The sequence below is a fragment of the Stegostoma tigrinum genome, chromosome 8 (assembly GCF_030684315.1).
Source record: "Stegostoma tigrinum isolate sSteTig4 chromosome 8, sSteTig4.hap1, whole genome shotgun sequence".
Classification (NCBI taxonomy): Eukaryota; Metazoa; Chordata; class Chondrichthyes; order Orectolobiformes; family Stegostomatidae; genus Stegostoma; species Stegostoma tigrinum.
In genome coordinates, this window is record NC_081361.1 from 90,330,173 (window position 1) to 90,356,746 (window position 26,574).

At 42.4% G+C, this 26,574-nt stretch overlaps 1 protein-coding gene across 4 annotated transcripts in view; it reads left to right on the forward strand.

Moving 5' to 3' along the window:
• The window catches only part of LOC125456512 (uncharacterized), a 405,052-nt gene that overhangs the window by 357,054 nt on the left and 21,424 nt on the right, over positions 1 to 26,574 (forward strand). For all 4 annotated transcript variants that reach the window (XM_059648103.1, XM_048539688.2, XM_059648104.1 and 1 more), the window contains one exon: positions 6,608 to 6,813. In XM_059648103.1, coding sequence (XP_059504086.1) covers positions 6,608 to 6,813 — 206 coding nt within the window. The remainder of the gene's footprint in view (positions 1 to 6,607; positions 6,814 to 26,574) is intronic.

Consider the following 26,574-nt stretch of genomic DNA (forward strand, 5'->3'; position numbering starts at 1 on the left):
TACAGGTAAGTGTGAGGTGTTGCACTTTAGAAAGTCAAATCAAGGGAGGACTTATACAGTAAACGGTAAGGTCCTGAGGCGTGTTGTGGAACAGAGAGACCTAAGAGTACAAGTACGGAGTTCATTAAAAGCAGTGTCACAGGTGGACAGGGTGGTGAAGAAGGCTTTTAGCATGCTGACCTTCAATGGTCGAGGCATTGAGTATCAGAGTTGTGACGTTGCGTTACAGTTGTATAAGTCATTGGTGAGGCCGCACTTGGAGTATTATGTACAGTTTTGTTCACGCTATTATAGAAAGACATAGTGTAACTGGAAATTGTGCAAAGGAGATTTACGAGGATGTTGCCAGGACTAGTAGGCCTGAGTTATAAGGAGAGGTTGGGCAGAATAGAACTTTATTCCTTGGAACGTATGAGAATGAACAATGGCCTTTCCTGAGGTACATAAAACCATGAAGGTCGTAGATAGGGTGAATGCATATAGTCTTTTTCCCCAGGGATGAGGAATTGAAAACTAGAGGGCATACGTTTAAGGTGAGGGGGAAAGATGTAAGAAGGGCCTGAGGCGTAACTTCTTCATGCTGAGAGTGGTGCATTTATGGAATGGGCTCCCAGAGAAAGTGGTTGAGGCTGGTATAATAGCAATGTTTTAAAAAAAAGCATTTGGATAGGTACATGGATAGGAAGCTTTTAGAGGGATATGGACCAAATGCAGGCAATTGGAAGTAGCTGAGTGGGCACCATGGTCAGCATGGACCAGTTTGGGCTGAAGGGCCAGTTCCCACGCTGTATTAGTCTATGACTCAATGGCTCTATGACCAATAAGCCTTAATCAGCTTAAATAACATTGCCTAAAAAAAAAAGGATAAATGATAGGATACCAAGAAGAAAACACCCTTTCACTTTTTCAAAATAGTATTAGGACCCATCAGAAAAGGGAGACAGGACCTCAGTTTATAGTCTATGTTAAAAATGGCACCTCTGACAATGCAGCACTCCCTCAAATAATGCACTTGGTATCTGTAGAGATTGGAACCAAGTGGACCTCATTGATTCTGAGGTCCTGGATTGGAGTTGTTAATCTGGGCCAATCAGTTAAGCCCTGGCTGACCAATATAAACAGGAGATTTAGAATCTGCTCGTTCAGGGGACTGACTCCAAGCTGGCTGGCCACAAGTGAATAAAGGGTGACTTGGTGATGGGATACCAGCCTTTGTGCAGTTATTTCAGTGCCTCAACCTGGAATTTGTGCTTAAGCTTTATAAAGTAGGGCTTAAATAAACTGAGGCAAAACAGATGCAATCAAATATGCATTGTGGTCACTTCTGCTGATTTCCAAATAGGAATCTGCACTTTTGGGAATTTGCTTTGACTCTGTGTTTGATTTGTTTTGGCTTTTTCTGTAAATAGCTTCAGACTGGAGGCCATTTCACCATTTTCCCAAAATCCTTGAGTTCACTTTTTTTTGTTTTTAATCTGCTGTTTGGCTTTGGCTGAATATGAGCTCTCTGCAAAAGGTATCCAAAGAGACCAGGAGATATCAGTACCAAATCATTGATTTAATACAATACAAGAGGTTTCACATAAAGTTACATAAAACCCATGCTGGAAAAGGAATCTCTCGAGAGTTGAAAATTGTCGAGCCTTGCAAAAAAAACCTCAAGTCTGTAAACAAAAAAGAGATCCACTTTCTACTTAGCAGAAGAAAAGCAACACTAATGTATGAAGGGGGCTAAAAAGGAAGAACAGAAGATTTATGAAGTGGCAAAGTGAAAATAGAAGTAGGGCAAATTATTTTGTTATCGGCTGTTATTGCAGTAAAATCATTGTTGGAGCTCTACTTGAAATATTCTGCTAAATTCACATCATTTTTGGTGCTAATAAAACATTGAAGAGAAAATGCAATGCTCGATGCCTAACTTGCATTTAGTGCTGAATTACCAAAACTGTCTCCAATTTGTTCATGATCCGATGCTCCTGTTCACCCGAGAGCTTTCACAGGTCAAAGGAGGTTGGTCTGACTTTCTTTCTCTATCAAGGATTTTAAAAACATAATTACATTCCTTGCCCAGATACTGTAGCTTCTTGGCACAGTTTGTGACCTCTCAGTCGTTGCTTTAACCCACAAGGCCATAAAGCCAGTAATATATTGAAAGAGAAATATAGCTGAAGACAATTCATGTAAAGATGTTCATACCAGTCCCCTGAAATCTCCTCATTTATTTAATGCTATCTGACACACTGAATGTTGGTATTCATAAAATTGCCTTCTTAACTTCTGACACATTTTGGCAGGTTGTCAAGCTAGTTTGCAAAATAGCTTTTTTTTTGCATCCATAGAATATTCTCAAATTACGTATTTGGGAATGAGTTTATCTTGGGGCTATACTTTAAATACACTTTGAAGAGCTTTATCCAGCACATTTTGTTCAGCGCATTAACAAACTTCTGTGAAGGACGTGTCATTTTTGAAAGTTATTTCGTGAATCGAGCCTGGTAAGAATCGAAGAAGAAACAATATTTATATATGCATTTATATTGCACATTTTCACATCGCATCTACACTCCCTCAGTACAGCCATGCAGAGTAAGCCTGGATCAACAGCTCTCAAATTGAGTTCAACGACTCCTTAAGGGTCTGTCGATACCTCTTCAAAGACCTTGCATAATAATGAGGAAGTATTCCCTGTTAACTACTCTAGCTGCCATGTTTGAGAAGAGGTAAGGTGGGCAGATGAAGTAGAAAGTGAATGGGGTAGTGGCTGAAGCCAAGGCTCTGTGCATGTGGCGAGGTGGTAGCGGAGACACTGTAGCCCAGAGTGGGCGGTCTATCCAAGCCACAGGGCAGTGTACATGATGGAGTGTTAAGAACGACATGACTATTGCCAAATGGACACTCTGTTAACAACTCATGATAAAATTTAGGGGAGATCAGCCTTGTTCAAGAGGAGGGAGCTTTTTTAAAATAAAAAATTTATACAATGTCATCTTAAATTATAAATTCAAATGGTAAAAGGGAATACACTATAAATGGGAACATACTGGGAGGCGTAGATGAAGTGAGAGATCTTGGTGCATAAGTCCACAAGTCGCTAAGGATTGTAGTTTGGGAAAACAAATTTGTAAAGAAGGCATGTACAATGCTCCCCTCCATTGACAGAGGTATAGAATACAAAAGTAGGGATAGAACAATGAAATTATGTTAGACAGTGGTTGAAGCTACAGCTAGAGTATGATATGCCATTCTCATCACCACATTACAGACAGGATGTAAATTTTTTGGAGAGAGTACACAGAAAATTTACCACAATGCTACTGGGGCTGGAAAACTGTACTATAAGGAGAGATAGGAGAGGTTGCCGCTTGTTTTCCTTGGAACAGATAAGGCTGAGGGGTGACATGATTGAGGTATATAAAATTGTGAGGGATAGAGATAGAGTAGATAAGAGAAATCTATTTCCCTTGGCAGAGAGTTCAAGAATCAGGAGTCATAGATTCAAGCTAAATGGCAGATGGATTAGAAGGAAAATGAGAAAAAACCATTTCATGCAGAAGTGATGGGAGTCTGGAATTTGCTGCCTAAGTTAGTGTTGGAGGCAGAGACCCTAAACTCTTTCAAAAAGTGCCTGGATCTGCACCATAAGGACTGCAGGGATAGGGGCCTTGTGCCTGAAGATGGGATTAGGAAGGGCATCTGGGTTGGCATGGAAAAGATGGGCTAAATGGCACCCTACTATGCTATTTCATTTCTGTGGTTCTAAAATCTATTCATTATATGTATAGAAACTTAAACTCAAAGAAATACCTGTTTTATTAAAGACATTATTAAAATGCTTTTATATGGAGTCCCTCAACATTATGGGCATTAAAGAGTAATTAGCTCAGCATCCACAGTTACAAAGGTTTTTAAAAAGAGTTCTCCAACACATGAAAATTTGAAAATACTCGTCTGGGTTTCATTTCTTTAGTCTTTAATCGGATGGGGACATATCAGGCAAAGGTATGGCCAACATTTGTTGCCAATCCCTAATTGTACAGAGTCATTTCAGAAGACAGTTAAGGGTCAACCATGTTGCTGGGTCACAGGTAGGAATGACTGTCCAGGATATGAGTGAAACAGATGGGTTTCTCCAGCTGTCAATGATAGTTGACAATGAAGTCAGCTTTCAGTCCCAATTTTTATTTAATTAAATGAATTTAAATTCCAGCAGCTGCAATGGTGGAGTTTGGAGTTGTGAGCCCTCAGGGCCTTTGGATTATGAAACATTCCGCATGATTACATGAACCAGAATCCTATGTGCTGACACAATGGTGCAATTAGTAAAGAAATGGGGAAAGGAGACCATTCGGCCCCTTGAGTATTCATCGCTATTCAATCAGATTGTGGTTGATCTACATCAGTTCAAGTCCCCTTGCGGCTTCCATATCTATTGATTCCCTTAGTATCCAGAAAGGCTATAACATCAGCAGCACAGCAATAAACCGAAATGGATTTAAACGTATATTTATGTAAAGAGCTTTTGAAAAAAAAGCCTTGACTTGCTTTATTTCATGCTGATACTTGAATTGATAACTGAGAAATGAAGTGAATCTGCCTGTAAATTCCAACCCTCCTCACAGAAATGTGTCATCATGAACGATTGCATTTTTAATAAAAATGTAATTAAGAGAAGTCAAGATTAAATGAGTGAAAGTTCTGAATATGCTTGGGATGAAGGTTTGATTGTGACGCTCACTCAAACCCATATCCTTTACGAGCAGTAGAGCAAGCCGAAGCAGAAATGACCAGGTAATGAAGATAGATGCATTCAGTTATCAGTGAACCATTACTGGGGCTCGCTGTTACATTAGAAAATCACAGATAGCTTGACGGCACTTGCCACATAGAAACTAATTCATGGGCAACAGCGCACAATGTGCAGTGTGCATTGCAAATGTATTTAGGGCACTAATTAAGCAATGTTGAAACATCAAGAGAACTCTCTCTTTTCAGTCCCTGTTGGAGGAAATTGGAGGAGGTGGTATTGTTAAAGGTGGGCGCACACAAGGTTCTGTGTTTGGACCCAAGAAATCTACGAAGGGCCCAGGTGCAAAAAAGGAACAACATTCTCCAGTCAGATACAGAGGTGAAAGCAGCCTTTAGCAATCAAGCGGGCTAAGCACTCGATGTTCTGCCAGTGATAGAATGATGAGAATGAGACCTGAATACTACCAATGGACCATGCATGAGTCTTGATGACAGCTGCCTTTTAATTCAAGTTTTAACAATTTCATTGCCAAATGCTGGTGAAGATGCATGACTAAGGCTGCATTGAAGAAATGTTTGCGTTTATATCACACCTCAGTGTAAATTTAACCTTTCTAAAGTGTAGTCACCATTATAATGCAGGAAGCATGACAGCCAATTTGTACACAGCAACCTCTGACGCATAGCAATATGCTAAAAACTGGGTAATTAGTTTTCATGATTTTTCACTCAGCAGTTCTCCTTCTCCGTCGAAACAGTGGTGTGGGATCTTCCACCTTCACCTTGTGTAAGCCAAGGAAATGCCCAGAGGCAAGAAATTTTGTAACCTTCAGATCATCAGATTTAAAAATACCTCATCCACCTATCAAGAATGTTTTCTTTTGGTCATTGATTTGTGACTTTGGCACTGAGAGTTAGTCACCAGTCTGAATTCATCATTAAGTTCAAATTTTGGGCTTCCCACCAGTAAAAGGTGGATTGTGTGTCAGAAAATGGGACAGGAGTTCCACATCGGGTCCTGTCCACCATTTTTAACGGTTCACAGGTTCTTTCCAGCCCCTTAAAGATCTGGTCTTTTGACTTAAGCCACGTACAGTAATCCATTCCTGCTGGCTCTTAAAATTCAGCTAGAATTTTCTCTAGAGCAATTTAACAAAAGCTGGTTAGTGTTTATTGTTCCTTCTTTGGAATTGCACTTACCTTATGTCGTTGAAAAAGGAACAACAGGCATAAATTCATTTTAAAATATGGATTAATATACAACGTTGTCTGCAGTAACAGATTTAAAGCTCTTGCTGGAGGCTTGCAAGCTGTAGAATATAAATACTGTACATAATAAAGACCATCCTCACTGGTTTAATAATATATAACGATTCATGCACAGTTGCATGTTTAATACGTTACCCTATTTTCTCATAAGATAGTATTAGGATAGATTTACAACTGGCAGAGTTGTTGAGTAAACCAATATGTACTTGCAGCTATAATTTTATTTGAACTTTGCAAAACGAATTGCAGCAATAATTAGAAGTCATCAGACATGAGTTATTGCTGTGCTGTTTCACTGTCTTGTTTTTTTTTCTGGCTATAGGCTATTTATGTTCATTGCACCAAACATATTAAGATATTTGTTTTCATATCATAGACCACTGCAGCATAACAGACGGCCATTCAGCCCACTATGTTAATGTTAGCTCATTGAAAGAGCTCGTCCCAAATCCCTTTCCTATTGTTTCCCTGTAGCCCCGCAAGTTTTTTGTTCCACTTCAAGTGTTTCTCTAATTCCTTTGAATGTTGCTTTTGAATTTGCTTCCATTGCCCAATGCATTCCGGCTCACAATAATTCTTTGTGTGTCCACAGTATCACCTTCAGACTGGCTCAGCATGGAAGCTTGTTGCCTTCCGTTGGCAGAACTGGGTAATTCTCGCAGTAATCTTGGGCCTAATGACCATTGTACCATTCACCGTGTACAGGATGATGACAGCCTTCGATGACCCACCACCTCATTCTCTCTTTAAAGCAGCATCTGTTTGCTTTGGACTATTATCAGAAACTTTCCTGATCAAGTGAGTAAGATTCAATCATTGACTTTATTTTTCTGGATTGCAAATGAATTGTTTCTAGCCCCTGAACACACTCTGCCTCCTGCTAAAGGCTTCAGGTGAAAAGTACCACTTGTTGATAAATAATAAGCTGCTCGATAAACTGAGAGCTGCAGAGTGGTTTGAAAATTACATATCCACACACGTTTAATTTCCTACCTTCAGTGAGTGTATAATAAAGTATGCAACAAGAGATGAATCCTGCTGGGTTATACACTAAAATGGACACCTTGTGGTCACTATGTTGACAATGTCATTGTTGTGGCACAAATAGAGGCACAAGTCTATGTACATTTCAATTGTCTTCTTCCCTCTTCACTCATCAGCGGGAAATGGCATTAGCTGTTGAAGTGCTATTCTATTCTTTTTAATTAAGATGGGATTCCTTATATAGCAATAACATGATTACTGTCAACAGAGTTAACTTAATGAAATTGTCAAATGCCGAGCAACTTTTGATATCAAAATGATATAGTGAATGTAATTCCCCAAACATTTTTTAACCAATTCTCACCTCTTCAATGTTTTGGCTATTAAGTTTTTTTTTATTAAGGGCTGCACATTAGGACAGTATGCAGTGAAGCAATGATAACTGATCAAGATATACACAACACAAAGCATGGCACAAAGTTATCTCCTGCCTTTCCCAAGTCAAACGTAGGTATTTAATATGTGGAGTTCTTGCAGTACAGTGATAGCGTCCCTACCTCTGGGTCAGAAGCTATGAGGTCAAATCCAAATAGGGATTTGATGGTCATGGAAGGTAAAGCGTTATCAATCTTTAAATCCTTCGATCTACCTATGGCAGGCAACAAGAATGTGAGAGCTTCATAGTCAGCTGTGCTTTAACTACAGCGCAAACATCTTCCCATGTTAAAGAACTCCATGCATAGGATCTTGTGATGAGCAATTACTATCCCTGTTGTGATGAAGTCCTGCACCAATTTAATACACTTCCTCATTATACCTTAAAATAACTAGACCACCTCAATTATTTTGTCCAGGGATTATAGATAGAGCCTATTAATATTGTGCACAGTTCTGGTCACTGCATTATAAGAAGGATGTGGAAGCTTTGGAAAGGGTGCAGAGGAAATTTACTAGGATGTTGCCTGGTATGGAGGGAAGGTCTTACGGAGGAAAGGCTGAGGGACTTGAGGCTGTTTTCATTAGAGAGAAGGTGGTTGAGAGGTGACTTAATTGAAACATATAAAATAATCAGAGGGTTAGATAGGGTGGATAGGGAGAGCCTTTTTTCTCGGATGGTGATGGCGAGCACGAGGGGGCATAGCTTTAAATTGAGGGGTGAAATATATAGGACAGATGTCAGAGGTAGTTTCTTTACTCAGAGTAGTGAGGGAATGGAACACTTTGCCTGCAACGGTAGTAGATTCGCCAACTTTAGGTACATTTAAGTCGTCATTGGACAAGCATATGGAAGTACACAGAATAGTGTAGGTTAGATGGGCTTGAGATCGGTATGACAGGTCGGCACAACATCGAGGGCCGAAGGGCCTGTACTGTGCTGGAATGTTCTCTGTTCTATGTTCTATGTAATTGCAGCCTGGAAAAAAATGGCAATATGAGGGACACACCCCAGTATGATATCTTGCCATTTTCTCCTTAGAGAAATGTTCGAGATGAGCCACTTTGCAGTAAAATGACAATGACATAAATGAGTTACTTTCTGCAGTGACTGCTGCTACAATTTTCCAGAGCTTGTGATATTATTGCCCATTTAGAGGGAGTTGTGAAACTTCCATCTCACTGGTGAGACTGCAAGAGAGCTGAGGAGCCAAGGACATGTAAGATTTTTTTAATAGAATCCCTACAGTGTGGAAACAGGCCCTTTGGCCCAACAAGCCCACACCGACCCTCGCAGCATCCCACCCAGACCCATCCCTCATAATCTACACATCCCTGAATGCTATGGGCAGTTTAGCATGGCCAGTTCACCTTACCTGCACATCTTTGGACTGTGGGAGGAAACCAGAGCACCCGGAGGAAACCCACCCAGACACGGGGAGAATGCGCAAACTCCACATTTACAGTCGCCTGAGGCTGGAATCGAACGCGGGTCCCTGACACTGTGAGACAGCAGTGCTGACCACTGAGCCACCGTGCCACCCCATTGGTATATAGAATATATTTCATAAAGAAAAGGAAAAATTTTAAAAAACAACCCCTTTCAGATTATTCTCTCTTTTTAACTGTCTTCGGGGCATGGCTGCTATTCAGTGGTTATGCTCCCCATCTCAAAGTGCTCCAGTCTTAGAATAATTCCATTTTTCTTTTTAAGCAAGACTTTTTTTTAGAATTAGAATCCCTATGATGCAGAAACAGGCCCTTCAGTCCAACAAGTCTACACCGTCCACTGGAACATCCCACCCAGACCCATCCCCCTATAACTCACACAACCCTGAGCACTACGGGCAATTTAGCATGGCTAATCCACCCAACCTGCACATCTTTGGACTGTGGGAGGAAACCAGAGCACCCGGAGGAAACCCACACAGACATGGGGAGAATGTGCAGACTCCACACAGACAGTTGCCCGAGGCTAGAATCGAACCCGAGTCCCTGGTGCTGTGAGGCTGCGGTGCTAACCACTGAGCCACCGTGCCACCCTAGGAGATGCTCACATTGTCTGACATTTCTGAAGGACATGTCAAAACACCCATCACGGGAGAAATCCTGCAAGCAGTAGCTGTCTACCACTTAGAACCCACAACCATTCAGTAGAACCCTTCCCCCTCCAAAGAAAACCTGATATTTTGGCCAACAGTCTACCCTCATACAAAACAAGCAGTATGATTCTGTGGCCTATAGCTACAAGCTAATAGGGGCAACTGTAGCTCACAAATTATTGACAAACATTGCAAGTCATTGCACACAGTACATCTTGAGACTTCTCATTTGGATGTAACTTCATAAATGCACCTTGGTCTGTCATTTTACTCATAGTCAAAACAATAATCGCTGAGTATTTATGGCACATTTACAGACCATTCTGGCCAAATGCCCAAGCCGCTATTCATGATCCACGTGAGCTAAATCTCAACTAGTAACAGAATAAAGAATCAAGTGTCTCCCAATTAGTCATCTCCAGTATGTCCTGAAATCAGGGTTGAGGAAGTGACGTCTGAATGTATACATGTCATTGAAAAGAGAATATGTAGCCAGTAATCCTGAAGACAAAGATGACATACTAACAAGATGATTCAATGGGCAAAAACACAAAGAACATGAAATTCACTGTGACTTGGAATTTTATGGTGCCCACAAGAACAGGAAAAGTAGCATGAGAAGTAACTTAATTAGACAAAATTTTGACTTCCCAATTGTGGTTTGAGATAGAGAGATAAAGGTTTGTGGTGCATCAAGTCTCGTCCTTGTCATTAAAGTATTGAAAATTATGTCTTACCTTCGTGATAATGACAGTAGTGTATGAGAATCTTGTGTCAGCTGGTTCACACTTGTTTAAAGGTAGTATGCTTCACTTGGTTTCACTCGGTTGTCTCTCAGGTCCATAGTTTGCCTTGCTTCACTCCAATGCAAAATGGAGTAGAGCTGGAGGAAGGCAGCTGACATTGACTCTCAGGTCCGACCTGAGGGTTAATCAGTGGTGGTCAGGCATAGGGATTAGTGGAAGGTCAAAGGAAGGAGAAGACAGAGGATAAGGTAGGACATGGGGGGTTGGAAGAGAAATGTTATGGGGAATAAAGTGTGAGTTGCGGGTACTGGAGGAATAAAGTGGGAAAGGCTTTGTGTTGTGAGTGTGCTGGGAGTAATCAGGTGAAGTAACAAAGTGAGGAACCTGAAAAACAGTGTCAGTATTGTCCAGATATCTCCATTGTTACTTCCTGCTGCCTCTGGAAAGCAACCAACATAATCAAAGCTCCCTCCCGCCCAGGTTATACTCACTTCCACCTGCTTCCATTAGGCAGAAGATATAAAAGTTTGAATACATGTACAATTGGATTCACGAATAGCTTTTCTCCCACTGTTATCCGTCTTTTCAACGGACCTCACAAGTGTTAATTCTGATCTCTCTCTGTGCACCTTCAGTGTGCCATAACTCTGCATTCTGCGCTCTGTTCTGTTACCCTGATGCACTTTGTACCATATGTTCTGCCTTTACAGCACACAAACACACTTTTCACTGTATCTTGGTACATGTGACAACAATAAATCAAACAATCAAATGTGTGTCAGCCTCGGAGTATTTCCTGGCAGAGCCTTTGCAGAGCCTTTGAGTTCACGTCCAATCTATCACTAATCCCGGCTGGGAGTAGTCTCGAACATTCTGCTTCACAATGCCTAAATTGGAGTGTCAGCTGATCCTACAAGTTCAGCCATGTCCCACAGCGTAGCAAGTACAATACTTGATTCAGAGCCTCCCTTCATGACTATGAGGTTCTGTTGTTGACCACCTGGAGCTGTCACAATTATCAGCTAATGTTGGGTTTTTTTTTACCCCTGATGCAGAGCTACATCTGCGCTTGGCAAGGACTTTTAATTTTAATTGCAATGTCATAGGAAGGGAAGGAAAAAAGAGAATATAGGTTGCTTTCACTTCTAGTTCTTCAATCTGGTGACAAAATCATGATCCCAGGTTATGCTTCAACTGAACAAGTCAGATTCCAGAATGAAATCCGGCTTGATAGATCTTTTCTGTTCAATTTGCATGGTGACCATTCACCAAAATGTAGATCTGTAGATTTTCTTTAACAATAAAGCAGAAATTTATTTCTTAAAAGGGGAAAAATAAATTACAACCTAGAACACGGTTTGAAAGATCTCAAAACATACAGCGAAACAACATCTCATCTGTTCCCCAGCATCAAATCCAGAGAAACTACTGACACAAAAACAGAGTTGCTGGAAAAGCTCAGCACGTCTGGCAGCTTCTGTGGAGGAGAAAACTGAGTTAACGTTTTGGGTCCGGTGACCCTTCCTCAGAACTGATGGCGGCTGGGAAACATCAGTTTATGTGCAGAAAATAGGGAGGTGGGTGGAGTAGGGAGTAAACGATAGGATAAAGCCCAAAGAGAGAGGAAAGACAAAGTTGGACAGACAAAGGAGTTACTAACGATCAGGCTGGGAGTGTGAATAGTTGTTAACGGGGACTGTTAGTGACTAACAAAAGGGGGTGTGTAGTGGCAGGCTGTGTGATAACAAGGCCTGGTGGGTGGGGTTGGGGGGCTGGGACTTGGAAGAATTTAGGCCCTAAAATTATTGAACTCAATATTGAGTCCAGAGGGCTGTAGGGTCCCCAAGCGGAAAATGAGGTGTTGCTCCTCCAGCTTGCGTTGGGCTTCATTGGTACACTGTAGCAAGCCGGAGACAGAGATATTGGCCAGGGAGCAAGGTGGTACATTGCAGTGGCAGGCAACAGGTAGTTCAGGGTCATTTTTACGAGCAGAACGTAGATGTTGTGAGAAGGGGTCACCAAGTCTACGCTTTGTTTCCCCGATGTAGAGGAGACCACATTGTGAGCAGCGATTGCTGTAGACTAGATTCTTGGAAGTGCAGGTGAAGTGTTGCTTCACCTGGAAGGTATGTTTGGGCCCTTGGATAGTGGGGAGGGAGGAGGTAAAGGGACAGGTGTTGCACCTTCGCCTGTTACAGGGGGAGGTGCCAGAGGGCTGTGGGGAGGTGTTGGGAGTGAAGGAAATGTAGACCAGGGTGTCCCAGAGGGAACGGTCCCTGCGGAAGGCAGACCATCTCTTCCAGAGAAGTTACTGTCAATATCAAATCTTTAGGTTAGTCTTAACTGCTTCTCCCCAGCTCTGTCCTGTGAACAGTGAAGTCTTCTTATGTGAGTACCTGTAAAACTGAAAGCTTAGATTTTCTCAGTCTTTTAATAACCTGCCAATTTCTAACCAAACATTCCAGTTCTGGCAGTTTCACAAGTTAGACTTTTACGCCAAGGTAAATTGGGTAAATTGTCATCTGCTCTTTCTTGGAAAAAAATTACTTTTGCTTCTGACCGCAGTCAGGTCTCCTTCAAACCTGCCCAAAAAGCTTTCAGCCTTGGGTTTTCAAAGCAAAAACTCACTTCATGTTTAGTTTCAATATTTTCTCCCTTTTGTAAGCCCTATAACAATGTTGCCTGACACCCAGTGTCACCTGCAGCTGCGCGTTTATACCAATCCGGAAATGCGTACAATTCCAACAACACGACAACATCATGTAAACTTCCAAAGGTGCCACATGCAAAGGGACAGAAAAATAGCATGGTGATTAAATAGAGCACAGCAGCTGGGAGCAGGGGGTATGGTAATGAAGACAAGGGAACACTGAGGACAGATGGTGAGTGAGGACAGGACAGCAGGCAGCGATGGGGCAGGGCAAAGAGGGGGCCTGATGGGGCAGGACAGAGAGGGGACAGTGATGGGGCAGGACAGAGAAGGGGGAACAGTGATGGGGCAGGGCAGAGAGGGGACGGTGATGGGGCAGGGCAGAGAGGGGACATTAATGGGGCAGGACAGAGAGGAGGGACATTAATGGGGCAGGACAGAGAAGGGGGAACAGTGATGGGGCAGGGCAGAGAGGGGACGGTGATGGGGCAGGGCAGAGAGGCGTTGGTGATGGGGCGGGACAGAGAAGGGGGAACAGTGATGGGGCAGGGCAGAGAGGGGACATTAATGGGGCAGGACAGAGAGGAGGGACATTAATGGGGCAGGACAGAGAAGGGGGAACAGTGATGGGGTAGGGCAGAGAGAGGTTGGTGATGGAAAAGACAGAGAGGGGTTACAGTGCTGGAGCAGGACAGAGAGGGGGAGCAGTGATTGGACAGGGCAGAAAGGGGTCACTGATGGGCTTGGAAGGGAACACTAGTCCCCTCCCACTAGACCCTCCCCACAAATCTTGACAGCCACAATATATTTAAAGCTTAATCTGTTTAAATACACAAATTTAATCTTCAGAAAGGTCCCAACCTGAAACGTCAACTTTCCTGCCCCTTTGATGCTGCCTGGCCTGCTGTGTTCCTCCAGCTCCACCCTGTGCTGTTAATAAATGATTATGGGTTTGTTAAAAACTTTGATCACAATGGTGAGACACAGGCACATACTCTGCTGTCTGAACTCCCTAGGTTGCCTTACAGTCTGTTTTCCTGCACTGTCACCCATCCGTCCTTCTGTATTTCCCACACACTCTGAAAAATAGCTGGCACAATCTTGCAAAAATGTCAAGAAATGATTGTGCGTGTGCAGAATTGAGGGCAGGGGAATTAAACCAGCCAATCCATCTCGCTTGCTCCGTATTTATGACGGCTGGAGTATAATGACCAGGCATCAGTCAGAACTTTGACTACAACTGAAAATGCCAATGGAAGGAATGTTAGCATCCCTGTTTTGGAATAAATGCGACCTTCACACCCATCTCTCCACTTTGTAGCACAATGACCACAACCTAGAAGGTGAACTGCTGTTGCTATAGTTCTACTGGCGCAAGAAACATTGCATTGAAATCCTTGTCCATGTGGGTTGAAGATGCAGCCTGACTACAACCAATAATGCACATATTCTCTGCTTAATAGTATTGTGGGTGCAGCTACAACACATGACGGTGAAGTTGGCAAAGTCCTACCAGGCCACAGGCTGCTCTCTTGTTAGAGAGAGAAGCCTGGTGGTGGTTTAACCTGAGGGTCACCATACCCCAGGCGGGGGGAGAGGTTGAGTCACATGCATTGCAAAGAATCGCGAAGACAGCTTGTCACCAAATTCTCATTTGAGAAAGGACAGTAAATGCTGGTTTTGACAGTGATGCCATCATCTCAAAAAAAGAAATAAAATGAAAGATTTCAGAAATGAAGCTATCTTTTATACTCACTTTACCGATTTTAATCCAAAGCTATAAGATGCTTTGAAAGAAAATGTGAAGAGGACCATGTGTGGAAGCTTAATGATGTGACTGTCATGACACATCGTACATTACCCTCCAATTTAAAAACCTTGACTAATATTTCTGCACCTATATTAACGTTAGCATGAATTACTGTATAATGTGTTATGTGATTAATGCAACATCATATCGCACTTTATGATTCTACACAAAAGTCACATTCTTTTATGTATTGCTGTTTATTTTCAAAACCTGCAGAATTGGGCAACTTACAATAAAACTTGGATCTTGACATTGAAACTTTATCTCAGGAAATAGGGTCCAAATCTAGTCTTGCTGCTGAACCTGAACCTTTGAAATACGAGAGTGGGGTTAACTATCAGAGACTAGATGCTTTCATGGGGCAAACCCTCCATTGACCGAGAGAAAGGGACCAGGTTGGTGACGGGTTCAGAAAATGGGAAAAATAATCAGAAGGCTTTCATATTGACGGGAGCAGCTGGCAGTCATGGAAGGGAACTCAGAGAGGGGCGGGGGCTTCAACCTGGAGGTGTCTTCACTCTAAATGTTTTCCACGCTTCAATTTAAAAATTAATTCAGCAAGTCAGGCCATCTCTTAAATGCACAGGGGGTTACTTGCCGCTTTATCGGCTGCTCCTGCCACTAGGAACACTGGATAGAATGTACAGCATCTTTAACTTGCCCTCAATAGGCTGCCAGCTGTAGGGACCCTAACCCTAATCCTAACCTGAACCTTGACCCTAACCTGGACCCTTACCCTAACCCTAACTGCAGCCCTGACCCTGACCCTAACTCTAACTCCAACCCCAAACCTAACTAGCTCTGTAGGCTCAGTTAAGTCCCTTGGCTGGATGGCCATTTTGTAATGCAGAGTGATGCCAATTGCATGGCTTTAATCGCCACACTGACTGAGGTTACCATGAAAGACCCTTCTTCTCGATCTCTCCTCTTGTTTGAGTGATGGGGACCTTCAGGTTAAATCACCATCAGATGTCTCTTTTGTCATGAGTGAATAGCCCTATGGTCTGATAAGACTACGCAAATTTTACTTTTTAACTCAAAGATTTCAATACACACGTGAGCTAGTGGTCATTGCAACACAGAGAGTGCTGCAGTGTCAACAACCAGAATTAACTTTGACCCAAGTCCTAGTTCATGTATTCAACTGAACATGAAAGATCCAGGGCAATGTCTGTACCAGTGCTCCTGACCTCCCCAAAATGATACAGATATTGGTTCAGTTGACCTTCAAGACTTAGATCATTAGATTTTTTGGGGGATAGGGGCATCGAAGGATAAAAGTTAAGGATGGGTTGAATGGAATGGAGGTACAGATATAATTGAATGGCGCAACAGGCTGATGAGGCCAAAACATATTGATGTTTCTCAGAGGTTAACAAAGTATTATATCAAAGCGGTTCTACCTTTTAACTGAACATAATTTCACGGAATTTAACACGTAATATTGGGAACAGGATGCAAAGTAGCTTGTTATTACATATGTTGGTGACAAACATTGTACCACACTAACATTCTTGAGATCTCCTTGGTCTGTGATGCCACTCTAAACACTGTATTGACTTTTATCTTTGACATGGTCGTCAGCAGTCATAAACACACTGTTTGTGATAGAGGTTGTATTCCAATCCTTGTGATATTTTGACATTTTTGGATTTGCATTACATTCTACAGGTGAGAATACCTCCATGGCATTCCTTAAAATGTTTTTCAGTCCTTTGCCTCATGCTAAATGACAAACCGCAGCAAGATACAAAAACTGAATGAGCCTGATAAGTTGTTTATGAAAGACGATTAAGTTTCTAACAGGGTAGGTGGTGGTTCCATATATTAAAATTCCCAAAGTGTAAAATGCTCTAATGTAGTGGTATTTAACACTAATGTCGGTTGGTTACTTTGCTGCTTCATTAGTATTGGATACTCAGGGGAAGTTGTGCTGGCAATTACAAATGCTTAAGTTTCAGCTCTAATTTCTTGCCAGTGAGGTATTTTTATATGGGGTTGAGATTAGTGCCAAGCGAAAATGTCAAACCGACCTGCACTTGATCAATGCAATCAGGCCAGCTTTGGATTCCATACAAGATGCCAGATTTCTCTGTTTACAAAGAAATCGAAACCTGAACTGACAAAATGAAAACATGGACTGGAGCCAAACTATTGGCGTTGGAGCTATGAAGGTGCACCATTGTCTTTGCTTTCATTGAGTTGCACTCAATCAGGTTAAAACTGATCCAATATCAAATGCTGTTTCATTGATCTGATCTATAGTTGTGACAAAACAATCATGCGGCCAGGATTCTTTTGGGGCATGAGAAATCTATCCTTATCCTTTGAAGACTTGAGCATGGATCCACCTGGAGATTAAAGGAGACAAAAGTTCCCACCTAGTTGTGAAGGCCTTAAATAAAAGGACAAAAGTGCTCATTGACTCATGACAATCCCTGACTTTGGCCCAATGAAAATGGAGAAGGACCATTTGGAATGACACCAAATTCTTTAAGAGACTTTGGGAGGAACGTGCAGAGGTCAAGTTGAGGTGCTGCAGGAGTGAACAAACTGCCAAACAACCCATCCGTTCAACCCTCATTTGCTTTCACTTCCCACCACGGTAGAAAATAATACTGTTACGAATTGATTCTTGTACCTGTATATTAACGCTTTGTGTTTCATACACCTAAACAGTCAGCTGCCTCTGCATTTCTGAGCCCTGCAATCTCTCACTTAAAGCTAAAATGCTTCTTTTCTATTCTTCCTGCCAAAATGAACAATTTCACATTTTCCTGTATGATGCTCCATTTGCAGGGTCTTTGTCCATTCACTTAACCAAGCCACCACACTGTGGAATTTTTGCTGCTTATGCTGCTGCAGTTGCTTGTTAAATCAGTCCCCTGCCCATTCTCATTGCCCAACTTCCAGAGCCATTGCCAGTGCACTGGCACTGCCCATGAATTCTACTTCTCTCCTTTCCCCTGGTATCTTGTCATAATGCTCACAAGATTAGTCTTTCATTCTGGGACACCCCAGAAATATCTGGGAAAAGTGTCCACCCCACTGATGTTGGAAGTATAAATACGATATTGGTGCTTTAGATGCTACGAAGCCACAACAACACTCAAAAGTTCATCCTCATTCAATTTGAACATTAGCTTGTCCAATCCTTCAGCTACTGAGCTTAACCTCCAACTCATCTACTGTTGATGTGACCTGGCAGCACTATCTACAATGTTCAGGATGTATAATAATCACGCACTAAATTGTTTAAGATCACCTACCTGTCAAGCAATCAAAGTAGATAAAGGTTACCAATGTTGTGAAAGCAAGTTCACTTGATTTTGTTTCAATTCACACCCCGTCCAGCTTCAAACCTCTATTGTTGTTCCTTCATCAACACCGGTTCAAATTCCTGGAATTCTCTACCAAATGTCTTCATGTCAGGGAAAATATCCTTTAGATTTAGACAATAACTGCCAACTCACAAGCACTGCCCACAGTCAAAGAGCATACAGTCGTAGAGAATCTGTTGAATTTTAGATGGGGATTTGAGGGAGAGCTCTTTAATGATTTTTTTTTGTCCATGTAATAGCCTTTGGTAAAGAAAGCCTTTCTGGATGGTCTGAAATGTTCGTGAACCATCAAGTACGGTTACAAGCCTTGGGCAGCTAATGCACAAAGCAGACTTAGACCACATTCAGAGATAATGGGAACTGTAGATGCTGGAGAATCCAAGATAACAAAGTGTGGAGCTGGATGAACACAGCAGGCCAAGCAGCATCTCAGGAGCACAAAAGCTGACATTTCGGGCCTTGGCCCTTCATCAACTTGGTAAGAGAGCCCCTCTCTGATGAAGGGTCTAGGCCCGAAACGTCAGCTTTTGTGCTCCTGAGATGCTGCTTGGCCTGCTGTGTTCATCCAGCTCCACACTTTGTTATCTTAGACCACATTCACATGTCTTTGGCTCAGCTTGTTGGATTTTGTGGTGGTTAACACAACCTAGACATTGTCAAGGTCTATAATCATTATTATTCCCATTGCTCTCAGCTGTCCTTCATGTAACATGGAGTGAACTGAACTGCTGGATACTGACACTGAATGCAAATATCTACATCATACAGTACAGAAGAGACCCTTTGGCCCATCACATCTGTACTGCCAAAAGTGCACCACCAGAGACACTAAGCAGAGCAACTGTTTTCTATTTACCCTGCCTGTGCTCCTCAAAAACTTAAACATCTCTATCAGGTTCACCTCTCAACCTTCTCTGCTCCAAAGAAAACAATCTGAGCCTGTCCAGTTTCTCTTCATTGTTGGAATATTCCACCCCAGCCAATGTTCTGGTGAATCCCTTCTGCATCCCCATCCAGTGCAATCACCTCTGGGAAAAGGCACAAGCGATTGGAGATGACTGCATGCCTCTTGAGATGCACATTTGTAAGATGTTAGCTGTGTAATTTCACACTGTCTTCCCAGATGGATGTGGCATAAGGGGAGGCGATGGGCTAGTGATATTATCACTGGACTGTTAAGCCAGAGACACAGATTATGTTCTAGGGACAAGAGTTTGAATCCGCCACGGCAGATGGTGGAATTTGAATTCAGTATAAATCTGGAATTAAGAGTCTAACAATGACCATGAAGCCATGTCAATTGTTGGAAAAACCCATCTGATTCACTGATGTCCTTTAGGGAAGGAAATTGCCATGCTTACCTGGCCTACAAGTGACTCCAGACCCACTGCAATGCCATTGATTCTTAACCGCCCTCTGGGCAATTAGGGATAGGCAGTAAATGCTGGCCTAGTCACTGACTCCCTAATCCTGTGAATGAATAAAAAGAAAATGTGGCCAGGCTACCAAGTTTTGCTGAGATAACAAGGTGTAGAGCTGGATGAACACAGCAGGCCAAGCAGCATCAGAGGAGCAGGAAAGCTGACGTTTCGGGTCTGGACACTTCTTACCAAGTTTTGCTATTTGTTGTGAGACCACTTCACTTATCTGTCGCCTCCTGCTGCTTTTTTTTTGTTATTCAGACAAAAAGAAAGGCTAGCATTTATGTAGGGTGTACAGCTGGATGAACACAGCAGGCCAAGCAGCATCATAAGAGCAGGAAGGCTGACGACGGTCTAGGCCCGAAACATCAGCCTCCCTGCTCCTACGATGCTGCTTGGCCTGCTGTATTCATCCAGCTGTACACCTTGTTATCTCAATTTCTCCAGCATCTGCAGTTCCTACTATTCCTAGCATTTATATAGTGCTTTTCATGGTCTTCTGTACTTCATGGATGCAGATCTGAATATTAGATGTGTCTCATTAACCAGAACAGTAATGGCATGCTGAATATTGGCAGGAGGAGAGAGATGTTGTACAACTACTAGTATGTCTATAACAGATAGGTGTGGGGAGAGTAAGGGTAAATGCCATGTTTGTGCCCTCACCAACACTCTTATTCTGTAGCTTTGCTTTCTCTGAGTTTCCTCCAAGTATTATTCAGTTTGAAGGTTTATCATTGGCTGAAGGAAGTTGGTGATCAGCAGGAGTTTCTCCTGCCCTGATTGGTTCTGAAACCATGAGACTTCACATGGTCTAGCGACAATGAACTGCATTGAATTAATTAATTTATGTCACAACCTGCCATGGTGACATTTGAACTCTTGACCTATGGTTGCCAGTCCAAAACTAACTCAGCAACTGGGTCCGTTAACCATTCTATAATATTTCAAAGAATCATAGAATTTTACAGTGCAGAAGAAGGCTATTCAACCCGTTGCATCTTTACTGGCACCAAAACAAGCTGTCCAGCCATTCTCCAGCATCTGCAGTTCCTACTATCTCTGTTCAGCTAGTCCCATTCTTCAGCCCTATCTCCACAGCCCTCCAATTTCATAACTTTCAAATGTCTATCCAGCTCTCTTTTGAAACCTCCCATAGAATCCACCTCTACCACTCTCTTGGACAGTGCATCTTAAATTCTAAAAACTTTCTGAGGTTCCCCTCATCTCATTTTGACTTCTCTCGCTGACAATCTTGAAAGTGTGAGCCCTAGTTACTGAACATGGGCCAGATTATTGGCTGACTGGAACAGGGAAGTGACTGAGATCCGATTCTGTGTAGAACTCTGTTTATCACCATGAGAGCTACCAATATGTCCTGGCAAAGAATCTCTCCTGTTAAAGAACAAAATTAGAAAATAAAATATACACATCAAATTAAGAATAAATGGTCCATCCTGTGTAGAATTAAAGTAAATGCCTGACACTATATACAGTGCTTTGTTAATCCCGTATAATAAATATTTTGCTTATCTTCCAGTTCCCTGAGTGAGATGATTGGGCAATTTTAAACTGCAACAGTTTGTGAAATTGAGGTTTGTCTTTTTCTCCTTGGTAATTTATATGGTTTTAGATTTCTACCCCTTCAGAATATGTTATTTTACAGATCCACAAGTAAATTAAATACAGTAAGAATATTATTCACTGCATATAAATACAAACTACACTGCAATGCTAATGGATGCCTGAAAGCAACCAAGCTAAAATGTTATCATCTTCCAGTGTTACTGAATATTTTGCCGTAATTTGTACAAGTAATTTATTAACCTAGAAAATCAACTGCTACATTTGATTATGTCTAATATTCAATATGTTATATCATAATTTGTAGGACATTTATTTACTAGGCAGCAAATCAGAGTGATAGCAAAGCTTCCTTCATCTCAGTGATCCAAGTATAACTGCTTCAGCTCAATGGATGGACCGTTGCCAATTCAAAGCTTTTGAAATTTATTGCCTAAGAATTTAAACAATCTATGGAGTTGCGGGGAAGGAATATCACATTATTCCCATCAACCAGATTCCTCCCGCTGTCCATTCTCATGATGTGTCACTGTCACTGACTGGCCTGAGGTGGAGCTGGTTCTCAGAAAGCTCCTTCTTCTTCCTTACTGTGAAACTACATGGCACCGTAACCTTTAAAGAAATTCTCTAAGACAGCATTTAAAGAACACACAAATCCTTTCTGACCTTTATTTTTAAGCAAGATTTTTTTTTCTCTTGCCCAATGAGCTGTGACAAATTATTTTCCCTGTGCTGTGTTTTTGCAACAAACTTGCAGCGCAGTCCAAGTCCGTTGGCTTCTCTTCCCACTCTTGCGGTCTTACTTCTGTTTCTCCCAAAGATCAACGAATAACCCCTTGCAATTTCTCAATATAGGCTGCCCCTCAGTGATAGAATCTAAAAACATTACATTGGTATTTCACTTGCCCACTGATGGCACCCAGCTCTGCCTTCCTGAACCATTTCTCTCAAATCCACCATGGTTTTTATATTCCAGCGAACACCCAGTAGTAGATGTGCAGACATTTCCTTGAAATAAACATTGTTTTCTAATCTCCACTCTGAGCTGTTTGCAAGTAAGTAAAGCCCATCCATCCTCTGGCAACTGTGAGACTAACCAGTCTGTTCTAAATCTCATGTCATAAATGGTCCCAAGACAAGCTCACCAAGAACACCCTCTTCATCTCCAGAACATTGCCTGACATTTCCCTGTCTCAGTTCATCTGCTGCTGAAGCCCTCATTCTTGCCTTTGATTATCCCCAGACTTGGCTATTCTAACACGCTAGACATTGGTTGCCCAGACTCTATCCTCTGTTGACCTGAGATCAACCAAATCTGTTGACTGTGTCTTAGCCTGCAGGAAGCCCCACTCCTCTATGAACTCTGTGCTCATTGATTAACATTGGTTCCTGGTCAAGCAATTTCTTGATTTTAAAGTTCTCATTCTTGTCTTCAAGTTTCTTCATGGCCATACTATTTCCTATCTTGGTGGTCTTATCTGGCCATACATTTCAATGAGATACCTGCACACCCTTTATTCTGCATTATCGAGCATCCCTGATTTTAAATCCTCCATCCTGGGTGACTGTTGCTTCAGATGCCTGGTGCCTAAACTTTAGTAGTCCCTCCTGTACCTTCCTGCATTTCTCGCTTACTTCCCACCTTTAAGATAATTCTTGAAGACTATCTCTTTAATCAAGTTTTTGGTCATCTGACTGAATACCTCCAACATTCGAGTCTCATCGGCTCTGGAGGTGTGTAATGACATTTCTGAACAGGTTGATTAGAAAATATCTCAAATTTTTCCCAAGCAGGACATTTGACACTTATGCACCTGCAATGAACCAAGAAGTACAAGTTAAGTCCTGTTTACTCAAGAGGTGTAGAGCAACATATTTAGATAGCTTCTATCTTGTGATCATTTGAAATTTGAAACTCATACATTTGTCCTGATGGCTGCAACATAAAAGCTTTCCTTTAGAAGCTTTTGTGGTGCAGTGCTAGCTTTCCTACCTCTGAGTCAGGAGGTCTAAATTCAGGTCCGAACTGCTCCAGAGGTACACCATAGCATAACTGAACAGATCCCACATGCTCCAGAAGTGCATAGTAACACCTGTAGACAGGTTGTTTATAGAATATTGCCTTGTAAGAGAAAAAAGCTGTGTGTGTGTGTGTGTGTGTGTGTGTGCGTGCGTGCGTGCGTGCGTGCGTGTGTGTGTGTGTGTGTGTGTGTGTGTGTGTGCGTGGTTTTTTTTCTTTAAACTCTTTAATGCACTTTAAATATCTTGAACATTTTCCTTCTTTTTTGCCTACTGAAAGAAACACCATGGTCAATTCCAAAACCAGAACATAGTTCGAGTTAATCAGACAGCTCCAAACAAGGCCAGCTTGCCCAAAAATGCAGGCAGTGGTTCAGTAAATGAAAATCAAAGACAGAGCTCCAACTGTATTTCAGACACACGTTTCCCATCTCAGTTCCAATGCCTCCACCTTAAAACTGAAATCAGTTTTATTTTTTAGAAAAGCATTTGAATGTTACAACTCTGAGGAGAACAGGAAGTTCAAATCTGGTATTATTTTTGGATCAGTTTTGGAAAGACTACAGTATGAGTTCTCCGCAGATCATTTTAGCTCTAATTGCCACCCCTCCTCCCCGTACCCCATTAACACCAGCCCTTTCGTACTAACTCCACTGCAGCTTATTCTTGGCTTTGGGGAGGCAAGTGCAACATTTTGTTTTTACCCAGTTACAAGAGGAATTTGCTTCTTTCATATATTTGCCTCAAAAAGACTTGATAGGAGCTCGGTGAGTGGGTGGGCAAGTTAAGAATTGATACTCTTGGATGGTGATTTACATTGGTAAACATCCAGAGCAAAACTGGCCCAGAACTTGCTGTTAACTGCATTTCCTTAAAGAAAAATGCTGATTTTACGTTGGCTGCCTCCATCAGAAAGGTTTACATTGCAGGGTTGAATGTACACAGCATTTACTCAATGGTGAATCTGGAGCTTAAGTGAGGCTTGTATTTCAGTTAGAAAGTTCACAGTTGGAGGTCACAGTGTTATGCAGCATCTCCCACTTCATCTTTGCTCATCACATGCTGTCTATTTTCAGCGTATAGTTTCTTTCCTTGTCCCTTTATGTGAGAAAGTTACAAAATAGTCACTCACTTTGTTGCTAGAACATAAGTTGCTCTTAATTCCTTAAAAGGGAAGGAGGTGCCAGAGAGCAGCTTTCATACAAAATCATTACCCAGTTTTAGATGGAATTGTGTAAATATACAGTCAACGAGCAGGCAATTTCCTGCAGCTCATGTCCAACTTGAGCCTCTTCCCTCGACTCTTCAGTTAACCCCATCAACATTTCATCTTCCATTCTTCCTTTATTTAGCTTCTTGCCACGAGCTCATCCCACTCCATGTGACATAGAACATAGAACAATACAACGCAGAACAGGCCCTTTGGTCCTCAATGTTGCGCCGACCTGTGAACCAATCTAAGCCCCTCCCCCTACACTATCCCATCATCACCCATATGCTTATCCAAGGACTGGTTAAATGCCCCTAATGTGGCTGAGTTAACTACATTGGCAGGCAGGGCGTTCCATACCCTTACCACTCTTTGTGTAAAGAACCTGCCTCTGACATCTGTCTTAAATCTATCACCCCTCAATTTATAGTTATGCCCCCTCGTACAAGCTGAAGTCATCATCCTCGGAAAAAGACTCCCACTATCCACCCTATCTAATCCTCTGATCATCTTGTATGTCTCTATTAAATACCCTCTTAGCCTCCTTCTCTCCAATGAGAACAGACCCAAGTCCCTCAGCCTTTCTTCATAGGGCCTGTGCTCCAGACCAGGCAATATCCTGGTAAATTTCCTCTGCACCTTTTCCAATGCTTCCACATCCCTCCAGTAATGGGGCGACCAGAACTGCACACAATATTCCAAATGAGGCCGCACTAACGATTTTGCAGCACGACATCACTGCTCTGGAACTCAATCCCTCTACCAATAAAACCTAACACACTGTATGCCTTCTTAACAGCACTGTCAACCTGGGTGGCAACTTTCAGGGATCTATGTACATGGACACCAAGATCCCTCTGCACATCCACACTACCAAGAATCTTTCCATTGACCTGGTATTCTGCCTTCCTATTATTCTTCCCAAAGTGAATAACCTCACATTTATCTGCATTGAACTCCATTTGCCACCTTTCAGCCCAATTCTGCAGTTTATCCAAGTGTCCCTGCAACATTCTTCCACACTGTCCACCACTCCACCGACTTTAGTGTCATCTGCAAACTTACTAACCATCCACCTATGCCTGCATCCAAGTCACTTATAAAAATGACAAACAGTAGTGGTCCCAAAACAGATCCTTGAGGCACACCATTAGTGACCTGACTCCAGGCTGAATATTTTCCATCAACCACCACTCGTTGCCTTCTTACAGAAAGCCTGTTTCTAATCCAAACTGCTAAATCTCCCTCAATCCCATGCCTCTGTATTTTCTGCAATAGCCTACCATGTGGAACCTTATCAAAGGCTTTACTGAAGTCCATGTACACCACATCAACTGCCCTACCCTCATCCACATAAATTCCACATTCTCCCCATTCCCTGGGTAAAGAAATTTCTTCTAAACTTACTGTTGAATTTATTAGTGTTTGCCTTATCTTAACAGGCCCTAGTTCTGATCTGACCACCATCTTCTCCATGTCCACCATGTCAACTGTTTTGTATCTTAAAGACTGCTATCCCATCACACATAGAGATAACAAGGTGGAGAGCTGGATGAGCACAGCAGGCCAAGCAGCATCAGAGGAGCAGGAAGGCTGGCCTTTTTGGCCTAGACCCTTCTGCAGAAATGGAGGAGGGGAAAGGGGTTCTGAAATAAATAGGGAGAGAGGGCAAGGCAGATAAAAAATGAATAAAGGAGAAGATAGGTGAACAGGATACAGACCACTCCTGCACCTCCCAGTCGCGAACCATTTCAACTCCCCCTCCCATTCCTCAGACATGTCCATCCTGGGCCTCCAGTAATAGTGCCACCCGAAGGTTGCAGGAATAGCACCTCATATTCCACTTGGGAGCCCTGCAGCCCAATGGTATCAATGTAGACTTTACAAGCTTCAAAATCTCCCCTCCCCCTACCGCATCGCAAAACCAGCCCAACTCATTCCTGCCTCCCTAACCTGTCCTTCCTCCTACCTATCCCCTCCTCCCACCTCAAGCTCCACCCACATCTCCTACTTACAAACCTCACGCCGCCCCCTTGACCTGTCCGCCCTCCCTGGACTGACCTATCTCTTCCCTACCTCCCCACCCACACTCACCTTTACTGGCTCCATGCCCGCCTCTTTGACCTGTCTGTCTCCTCTCCACCTATATTCTCCTCTATCGATCTTCTATCTGCCTACCCCTGTCTCCCTATTTATTTCAGAATCCCCTTTCCCCTCCCCCATTTCTGCAGAAGGGCCTAGGCCTGAAACGTCAGCC